This window comes from Saimiri boliviensis, chromosome 11 (genome assembly GCF_048565385.1).
Source record: "Saimiri boliviensis isolate mSaiBol1 chromosome 11, mSaiBol1.pri, whole genome shotgun sequence".
Classification (NCBI taxonomy): Eukaryota; Metazoa; Chordata; class Mammalia; order Primates; family Cebidae; genus Saimiri; species Saimiri boliviensis.
The window spans coordinates 86658504-86669484 of record NC_133459.1 but is presented as its reverse complement, the minus strand read 5'-3'; the positions used below and the strand labels follow the sequence as shown (position 1 = coordinate 86669484).

Genomic DNA, 10981 nt, shown 5'->3' with positions numbered 1-10981 from the left:
GTTAAGGAAGGATAGAGTTTAGATTAAATTACTTTATAAAATATAAATGAGAAAATACACTATACATTTTTATATACAGCTAATATATAATTTTAATGTATAAGTAAGAAATGCTCACACAAGTTTGGGGCTGATGGCTCACACCTATAATCCCAGCAGTTTGGGAGGCCGAGGCAGTAGGATCATTTGAAGCAAGGAGTTCAAGACCAACCTGAGCAACAAGGTGACACCATGTCACTATAAATATATATATATATTTTTAAATGAAATGTTCACTCAGACTTTTTACTATTTGATTTGTTTTTGCTGTAAAATAGAAATACCACTTATTCTGTATGTTGGAAGTTGTTACAAAACACAACAGCTCTTAGAAAACAATCTATAAAAATAAAATCACACTATAATAAATTTAAAAATAAAAAACCTATAAATAAAATATTTCCACAATTTTGCACTTAGCAAAGAAGCTGCATAGTGAAGTGGTTCCGGAAGCGGGTATGGGATAGAGAATGCCTGGGTTCAGATTGGTTCGTGCCAAGATTTTAGACAACAGATAAAGTCTTTCTGTGCTCGGTTTCTATAAAACCATGAGGAAATATTTGTTAGGAATTTTCATTTGCGTGATTCATGTAAAGCTTTCAGTACTGAGCCTGGAACATGAGTACAACACATGGAGCCCCCTACTGACTGTGTGCTGGGCATTAAGTGCCAGGGGCTAAGTGTTTATGAGTGTGTAAAACATGCCCTGTCCTTATTTGCTTCACCTGTTAAAAAAATATAGGCAGCTCCCCTGTGAGCATGTCTATTATTTTAGGAAATTGTATCTGAAAATTAACATGATGCCTCTTCATTCTAGGATTCTCAAACTGACTCAATCCATGAGACACGTTCCATTGTATTCAAAACCTAATGGACATTTTGTTAAGCAACACATGGTCTCTAAGATTTCTAACCAAAAAAAATAAAAAAAATTTGAAGCTTCTGATTGAGCAATCATTAAACCCTCCCACTGGGACTTTCCGGTAATTTCATTATGGTCGTGGAGTGGTGACTTGAACAAAGTACTTTCAGTTTCATATTATTCAAAATCCATTATAAAGCTGCTTAACTTCTAAATCTTTCATCCCTGAAGAAATCCCCACCTTACAACACTGGAACAGTGAAATACTAGTCCAAGGATCCAGTGAGAGACACAGAAGTGCTAGAAACTACTCCTCGTGAACTAAGAAGAAAAAGAACAGGTAAAAACTTTTACTATTTTTCATCAAGCAGCTTCTCTCTAGCTCCAAAGGATCTCAGCTCAGGGATATGGAGACTATAAGGTTGTGGCAGGGATGAGAAGAAATTTGTAAATGTCAGTTTGTTTTCTTTTTTTTAATTGTATTTTTTTCCTTTTTATTTAATTTTTTTTATTATACTTTAAGTTCTGGGGTACATGTGCAGTTTGTTTTCTTCAACATCACCAGGACAAATCAGGCTGCAGATGAGCCTGATGTGGGACACAGCTCAGACGAAATCCTGGTGTTATCAGGAGCAGCATGGCTCTGAGTGCCACTACAGTGCTTGTGTTTAATTAGGCACCAGTAGACAGCGGCTAAACTGAGAGTTTGAAATGCACTAGAATAATCTTTCTCTTTGTTAACATTGTCTGTGTTGACTAGGGACAGGATTACATTTCCATTGTCAGTGATGGAGCTTGCTAAATCCTGCTCCTATGCAGCTAAGAAATGGAAAGAGCTACAAATGGGTTCTTTCCATGAGAAGGGAAGAACCGTAAGTGAGAAGCATGGTAAGCAGCCGCTGCCACTGTTAAAGACAAAGAAAAAACTGAAACCCAGCATGAAAGAGAAAGATTCATGAGAACAGTATACTTTTTATTACACTTTCGAACTTTGTTTCAGAATGGATTACTTTCTTTAGAAATATTCGAGACTCACTAATTTCCTAGTGCTCACTGATACCCTGTCCCTTAGAAGTGAAATTCAATCCCACTACTTCACTAAAGCGCTTCCAATTTTGTTTTCTTTTAGTGGAGAGTGGGGCCTAAAGTGTCTCCTCTTTCATTCTCCTGTAATGCATCTCCAGAGAAAATATCTTTGCTTACTATAACCTCTCCATGCACTCAGACTACTTTGGTCCTGCCTTATGGAAAGTCTTCCCCTGAATTCCTTATTAAGACGCTAGCCTCATTCATCACCTTCTGGTCTGACAGCTCTCTCTGTAACCTTCCTAGCCGGTAATCCTCCACTTCTCCACTCCTTCTATTCCTCCTTTTATTTTATTTTTTTTATTTTTATTTTTTATTGTACTTTAGATTCTGGGGTATATGTGCAGATCTTGCAGGGTTGTTGCACAGATACATATATGGCAAGGTGGCTTGCTGCCTCCATTCCTCCATTATCTATATTTGGCATTTCTCCCCACGTTATCCCTCCCCACACTCCCCACCCGCTGCTGTCCCTCCCCTAGCCCCCCCAACTGACCCCAGTGTGTGATGGCCCCCACTCTGTGTTCACATGTTCTCATTGTTCAACAGCCGACAATCCACGGCACCTCTGGGGTTATTATTCATTTCTGTGCACTCTGTGCTTGTACTTTCCAGTGCTTGACCTGCAAAGTCCCCCTGTTCTATGGACCGTTGAGGCTTCAGGGAAAGCATCATATCTGGACCGGGGTGCCAATGGAGAGTCCCCAGTTCTCCAGTCAGATGCATTTTCTGGGTGAAGCGGCACCCCTCCCCATCTTGGTCTGCTCTGCCTGGGCTTTGCTCACTATACAACCAGACCCATTGAAATAAACCTGGTACCTTGGTTGGAGCTAGGAGATCTCTCATTTTCTGTGTCTCTCTTGCTGGGTGTTACGCACCAGAGCTGTCTCTATTTGGCCATCTTGAATCCTTTCACCTATTCCTCACCTTTCTATTGCCCTTTCTCCTACTCTTTCTACCAAATGGAAAACAGAACAAAACAAATCCTAAAGCTGTATCACTGGAAATATATTCTATTTGAACAACTTTCTAGGTAGATCTCTTTATCTTCCTCTTGATCTTTTAATCCTTATTTCATAAATTGGGGGGAATCTTTCAGTGTTTGCGATTTTGCATTCATACCCTCACTGAGTTAGAGGCTACCTTATTGTGACTCCTGTAAGATTTATTGCCGAGGTACAATGAGGAAACTGAGACAAGTATAAGAAAATGAGAAGCTAATTTATTCAGCTCCTGGGCGAGGTTCTGTGGTCCAGAGAGGGGCTAAAGAAGTTGCGCCCGGCTGTTTAGGTCATGGGGTTTTATGGCGAGTGAAGGCGATTGATTGGCTATTGGGGAAATAAAGCAAAGGCAATTTTTTTGGCTGTCAGGAAGCAGGAAGTACCTGTAACTAGTTGCCATTGGTAGGCGGGCAGGACTTTGGTTAAGTGGGCCTTGATTGGCTGTTGGGGAAACAAAGTGAAGGCAATGTTATTGGCTATTAAGAAGCAGGAAATGCCTGGAGCTGGTGGTTATGGGTAGGCAGGTGGGACCTTGGGCCTTGATTGACTGTTGGGGAAACAAAGTGAAGACAATCTTATTGGCTATTAAGAAGCAGGAAATACCTGGAGCTAGTGGTTATGGGTAGGCGGGCCTTCCAGGGGCATACAGAGCAGACTGCTACCAGGCAGGGTCTGATGGGGCTTCTTAAAAAAAATTTTCCTGCAGGGTTTATCAACAGTGGGCTGGGGGTTGAATGTATAATTTAGTGCTGAATGTGGGCTTGGGTCTGGTATGTGGAGGTGGGTGTGGGGAAGCCATGCGGCAAGGCCAGATAATGAGCTTGGGTGATGACACAGTTATCAGGCGCTGAGAGAGATGGATGTGTCCATTTAACCCTCTGCAAGGCAGCCGGCCTTACAACTCCCTAGCCATATGGTTCACATGGTTTTACAGTTTTATAAAATTTGAAAAAGTATGTTACATTGTTTCCACTTTCAGAAGGGCACTGTGAGAAGTTTTGTGGATACTCATTGCAGTGAAATAAGTATAACCAGTTGAAGATGGAGGAAGACCATATTTTAAAAATCTTTGAAAATTGTTCTAAGGGTAAACATCAAACTATGAACACTGATTCACTGTGTTGGATATATATTCACTGTAAGAATTAATAAGTAAATCATATTGAATTTCTTACATATAGCCAGGATGAAAAATAAATCCTCTAAATCCTATTCTATCTTCCATTAACTAGTGTAAATATTTAATAAGGATCCAAAAAGAAAGTTTCCCACAATAAATTAAATAAAATATTTGGTTTGTGAGAGTAGTTGAGTGTTGATAAGTCAATGTCCTGCCAACATTTTTTATAATGAGCTACTTTGATAATACTTCCATAACTTCCTTAAATGATACAGATTTTGCCTCATCTCTCTTGCTGTCACACACAAAACTTTTGGCCATACTGGGGAATTTTATGTTTCTCCCTTATAATTGCAAAACACTAAAAATTCTCATTTATTTCACTTCTTTTCTTGCAGACAAGGGAATACCCCGGCCATGGAGTCAGAGATTCATATGACAGGCCCAATGTGCCTCATTGAGAACACTAATGGGCGACTGATGACGAATCCAGAAGCTCTGAAGATCCTGTCTGCAATTACGCAGCCTGTGGTGGTGGTGGCGATTGTGGGCCTCTACCGCACAGGCAAATCCTACCTGATGAACAAGCTGGCTGGGAAGAAAAAGGGTGAGTGACACCAGCAAAGCTCTGCCAAGTCCCTTCTGTCCCCTGCACAGTCAGCATCCATTAGAAGGATGTGAGGAAAGTTAGAGATGAGGATGAATACTGAAAGCTAACTTTCCATTCAGAGTCAGGCTCCTTATCTTCATGCTGTCCTAGGGGATAAGATTCAAGTCATTAATTATTCCCATGATACCTTAGTTTCCCTTTCAAAAGCACAAATTATGCCTTTCCTAAAAAGAGTAAGACAATAATAAAAATAATTTATGTACATAATAACTATAATAAACTATACAATGTTTATTATAATTTTTATGCAATAACAGCAAGTTTACACTGAACTTTATAAGGCTTAAAAAATGTTTCGGTCTGTATTGGATATTCTTTTTTAATTGTTGTAAAAAAAAAAAAACCATGAAATTTACCCTAATAACCATTTTAAGTATACAGCTCTGTGGCATTAATTAAATTCACATTAATTCACATTGTTATGCAACTGACCTCTCTCCATATCCAGAACTTTTTCATCTTGCCTAACAGAAACTCTGTACTAATTAAACAAAAGCTCCACATCAACTCGTCGCCTGCCATCATTCTACATTCTATCTCTATGAATTTGACTACTACAAAAGCCCCACATAAGTGGAATCATTCAGTATTTGTTCTTTATGAATGGATTATTTCAATTCATATGTCTTCAAGGTTCATCAGTGTGGTAGCATGTGTCAAAACTTCCTTTTTAAGGCTGAGTAATTTTATGTGTATAATAATTTGTTTATCTGCTCATCTGTCAATGGACACTTGGATTGCTTCCAACTTTTATCTATTATAAATAATACTAATAGGAACATGAGTGTCTGAATATCTGTTCAAGTCCCTGCTTTCCCTTCTTTTGGGAAGATACCCAGAAGGGGAATTGCTGACTCATGCAGTCATTCCATGATCACTTTTTTTGAGGTATCACTATACCATTTTCCACGGTGACTGCACCATTTTACATTCCCAACAGAAATGCACAAGAGTTCTAATTTCTCTACATCCTCATCAACATTTTTTTTATTTTCAGTTTTGGTTTTTTGATAGTAGACATACGAATGGATGTTAAATAGTATCTCATTGTGGTTTTGGTTTTCACTTCCCTAATGACTAGTGATACTGAGCATCTTTTCATGTGCTTATTGAGCACTTGTATATCTTCTTTGGGAAAATATCTATTCAAGTCCTTTTTCATTTATTAATCTGACTGTTTATTTGTGTTGCTTTGTAAATTTTTTCTATATTTTCTAGCTATCACTCCCTTATCATATACATGTTTAGCAAATATTTTCTTACATTCTATGTGTCGCCTTTTTTAACTCTGTTGCTGGTGTCTGTTAATACACAACAGTGTTTAATTTTTATGAAGCCCAACTAATCTATTTTTTCTTTTGTTGTCTATACTTTTGGATTCTTATTTTAAAAAAATCATTGCCAAATCCAATATTATTAAACTTTTACCCTTGTTTTTCTTCTACAACTTTTATAGTTTTCACTCTAATATTCGTTCTTTGATCCATTTTGAGTTCGTATTTGTAAGTTATAAGGTAACAGCCCAACTTTTTTTAAGGAGATAATGTCATTTGTTAAAGAGATTCTCCTTTCTTCATTAAATGATCTTGACACCTGTATTGGAAATCATTTGACCATATATGTCAGAGTTTATTTATGGGCTCTCTATTCTATTCCATTGGTTTATATGTCAGTCTTTATACCAGTACCACACATAGTATTGTAATAGGTTTCAGAACTCAGAAACTGTTAGACTCCAACTTTACTCTTCCTTTTTCACGTTGTTTCCATAATTAGGGGATCTCTGGAAATCTCATATGAAAGTTTGGTGGATTTTTCTATTTACACAAAGTAATTGGAAAATGGTAAGAATTACATCAAACTTGTACATCAATTTGGGTAGTAGTGACATCTTAAGAATATTAAGTTTTCCAAGCCATAAACATAGGATGTCTTTCTAATAATTTATGTCAGCTATAATTTCTTTAAAGGGTGTTTGAAGTTTTCACTCTACAAGTTTTTCACCTGCTTGGTTAAGTTTATTCTTAGGTAGTTTATTCTTTCAGTGCTGTTAAATGGGATTGTTTTTGAAATTTCCTTTTGTTTTGTTTCAGAAAGGAAATTAGAATTTCTGTTCTAATTCTATTTTTATACATTAGCAACTGATTTCTCAATATTGACTTTGCATGCTGCAACTTTAAGGAATTCTTTTAGTAGTTCTAATAGTTTTTTGTGGAATATTTAATATTTTCTACAAATTAGATTTAGATAGTATCATCAGCAGAGATAATTTTACTTTTTCGTTACCAATTAGTATGCCTCCTTTATGTTTTTCCTGTCTAATTACTCTGTATAGGACTTGTAGTATTCTCTGGAACACAATTGGCAAAAGTAGGTATCCTTTTCTTGTTCCTGATATCATAGGAAAAGCCATGATGTTTTCATCACTAATTGGAAATGAGCTGTGGGTTTTTTATATATGGCCTTTATTATGTCAAGGTACTGTCTTTCTATTTCTATTTTGCTGATTGTTTTTTATCATGAAAGCCTTCTGATTTTTTCCTTGCATTCGATATTCAAATTTCCTATTTCTTTGATTATAAGTAAGGTGAATACTGATTCTTCTTTCGGTTCTCTCTTGACCTTGAATACACTACTTTTTCCTTCAATTGCCAGTACTGCCTGTTACTAAATCTCTATCTCTGATCTCTCTCCTTTGCAGGCTTCTCTCTGGGCTCCACGGTACAGTCTCACACTAAAGGAATCTGGATGTGGTGTGTGTCCCATCCCAAGAAGCCTGACCACATCCTAGTTCTGCTGGACACTGAGGGCCTGGGAGATGTAGAGAAGGTAAGATGATTCACTTGTGGAGTGAGCTCCTCTTCTCTGATTATTTTATGCACTGTTTAATTGTTTATTAACTGTTAACTACAAGCTGTAATATGTGTGGGTTAACACAGATGCATTAGGGAGCACAAATAATCCCAGTGTCGTGAGTCTTATCTTGAGAGAACTTTAGTTAAGAATGTGGCGACTAAGCCGGGCACGGTGGCTCAAGCCTGTAATCCCAGCACTTTGGGAGGTCGAGGCAGGTGGATCACAAGGTCAAGAGATCGAGACCATCCTGGTCAACATGGTGAAACCCCGTCACTACTAAAAATACAAAACATTAGCTGTGCATGGTGGTGCGTGCCTGTAATCCCAGCTACTCAGGAGGTTGAGGCAGAAGAATTACCTAAACCCAGGAGACAGAGGTTGTGGTGAGCCGAGATCATGCCATTGCACTCCGGCCTGGGTAACAAGAGCGAAACTCCGTCTCAAAAAAAAAAAAAAAAAAAAGAATGTGGTGACTAAAGCCCCATATCTTTGTGTTTAAATTTAAATTCCGTCACTAGTTCAATAGCCTGAGAAAATTGACATACTTAGCATCAGCATTCTAATCTTTAAACTGTATGAAAAAACTATGTTAGCCACATAGTATTATTTTGAATATTTAATAAGATAAATTATATGGTTCAGGTATATATTAATTATTCAATAAAATAGCAACTAATAGTATCAATCTTATATGTGAATATTGTTATTGAAAAAAGAAGAGAAATTTTTACATTTAAATTGTATTTAAGGCCTTAAAATGCCCACCAAATGTTGAAGTTTATTTTTACAATTATCTGTTGATGATTATTAGAAGACCTAGTAAGAGTCATTGTAACCCAAAAGCACTCATAGAAAAACTACCCAAAAGCCACATCCTACTGAGAATAATTTTTGTAATTGGCTTCTTTTAATAGGTCATTAGTGTTAAAAAACAAACAAACAAACAAACAAACAAAAAAACCTCTAACATATGAACATAGTTTTGCTACTGCTAATCTGGAAAGTACTATGGCAATGAAACTTGCTCCTGACTCCAATGTGACTTGATTTCCAGGGTGACAACCAGAATGACTCCTGGATCTTTGCCCTGGCCATCCTCCTGAGCAGCACCTTCGTGTACAATAGCATGGGAACCATCAACCAGCAGGCCATGGACCAACTGTAGTATCCTTTTGTGAACCAGAACAGCACCAGGGTCAGAAGGGACACTTGTATTCACAAACCAGCTGCCTAGCTGTAAATCCCAATGAATCAAGCACAAAAGGAGAAAACATAAAAAATAATGCAAGTACGGGGAAGAGATCACATGTATCCACTTTAGACTTGACACTTCAGTTAAGAACAAGGGAAAATGGAAGGTCTGGGAATATGTTGAGCTAATAGGGAATGAGGTCCCTGTTCATTTTGCAACATTTCCTTAGTTAGCTACTCAGCTATGTGACAGAGCTCACAGATCGAATCCGATCAAAATCCTCACCTGATGAGAATGACTATGAGGTTGAGGATTCAGCTGACTTCGTGAGCTTCTTCCCAGACTTTGTGTGGACACTGAGAGATTTCTCCCTGGACTTGGAAGCAAATGGAGTACCTATCACAGCAGATGAGTACCTGGAGTACTCCCTGAAGCTGAAGCAAGGTAACAGAGAGCTTCAATTGATAAATGAGGATGAGCAAACACAAGAAATTCTCGTTTTTGAGTTTACTATTGCTAGTTTTCTCACATTTGCAGTTTTCTATGTCTCCACCTGGCTATTTCTAGAAAATAATGCTTGTTGAATATCTGAATTAATAGATTTTATTTTAAATTACATTTGTCCTTGTTCCAGACAAGTTTCTTGTTCTTTCTAATGACCATCAACAGATGATTGTAAAGTGATGACGCTATGATTAGGTTAATTTTATCTCCCTGCCTAGGGTTTCAGATCTTATATTTAGCCACAGAATATGGAGTAAAATTGATATTTATTTAAAGAACATAGACTAAAACATGAACCGTTTGCTAGTCCAAGCACTGGCAAACTACAGCCCAAGAAAAATCATGGCCAATCCTGCCTGCCAGCTGTCTTTGTAAACAAGGTTTTCTTGAAATGATGCTATGCCCATTCATTTACATATTGTCTAAAGCTGTTGTCATAGGTTGTAATAACAGAATTGAGTACTTGGAAGGGACCACCCAGCCTGAAGAGCCTAAAATATTCACCATTTGGCCCTTTACAGAATTACTTACACTAGACAATCCTATGATTTTTTTACGTTTTTCTAGGTACCAGTCAAAAAGATAAAAATTTTAATCTGCCCCGACTCTGTATCCGGAAGTTCTTCCCAAAGAAGAAATGCTTTGTCTTTGATCGGCCTGTTCACCGCAAAAAGCTTACACAGCTCGAGAAACTGCATGATGAACAGCTGGACCCCGAATTTGTGCTACAAGTAGCAGACTTCTGTTCCTACATCTTTACCAATTCCAAAACTAAAACTCTTTCAGGAGGCATCAAGGTCAACGGCCCTCGTAAGTCCCCTTCCTAGTACTTCCTCTCATTGTTTAAGACTGGAGGAGCACAGAATAACTTCCACCTAGGTTCAACTTTGAAAAATCCTAATCTACTGCTGTATTTGCATTAAATTCTAGACAGTGCCAACATTTCTAATATATATCATTAGTCAAATTTCCAGTCTAGAAAAAGGCCAAAGGAAAAAAAGTCCTACTGCTTAAAATTGCCCTAGTGAACTGGAACTGCACTATGCAATACAGAAGCCCCTAGACAAGTGTGTCTATGTAAACATAAATGTAAACAATTTAAATATGGAAATTTTAAAAGTCAATTCACGTGGCTGTATTTCAAGGACTCATATCTTCATGTACTTAGTGGCTAGGGTACTACACAGCACAAATAGAACATTTCCAGCATTACAGAAAGCTTTTTTGGACAATATTGTGATAAAATAAATGAAGGGGAGGACTCCTTTTTATTGGAATAGTATCATTTGTTTCATACATATTGATCAAAGGCTTACTATGAATAGACTAAAGATACCGACATAAATGAAATAGATATGGTTCCTGTCCTAATGGTGCTTGGGGTTAAAATGGATGCAAACATTCAATTAACACAAGCCTATGTAATCTAGTACAAGACCTCTCAAATGTTGATATTTATATATATATATATATATATATATATATATATATATATATATATATATATGTTTTGAGGAACTTACCAAAGAGAAAAGCCTAATTCAATAGATCTTGGTCAGGGTCTCAGAGTCATTTCTAGGAAGCTTCGAGGTAATGCTGAGGACATTGATGCTGTAAGGAAAATGGTGGTATTTGACATGCTCAGAATTAC

At 37.4% G+C, this 10981-nt stretch overlaps 1 protein-coding gene across 1 annotated transcript in view; it reads left to right on the top strand.

The window, feature by feature from the left end:
• Nucleotides 1–1060: 1060 nt before the first annotated feature.
• The window catches only part of GBP1 (guanylate binding protein 1), a 15549-nt gene continuing 5628 nt past the window's right edge, over nucleotides 1061–10981 (top strand). The window contains exons 1-6 of the mRNA XM_003943254.4: nucleotides 1061–1241; nucleotides 4507–4715; nucleotides 7480–7607; nucleotides 8689–8798; nucleotides 9068–9270; nucleotides 9898–10140. Coding sequence (XP_003943303.1) covers nucleotides 4526–4715; nucleotides 7480–7607; nucleotides 8689–8798; nucleotides 9068–9270; nucleotides 9898–10140 — 874 coding nt within the window. The 5' untranslated portion in view covers nucleotides 1061–1241; nucleotides 4507–4525. The remainder of the gene's footprint in view (nucleotides 1242–4506; nucleotides 4716–7479; nucleotides 7608–8688; nucleotides 8799–9067; nucleotides 9271–9897; nucleotides 10141–10981) is intronic.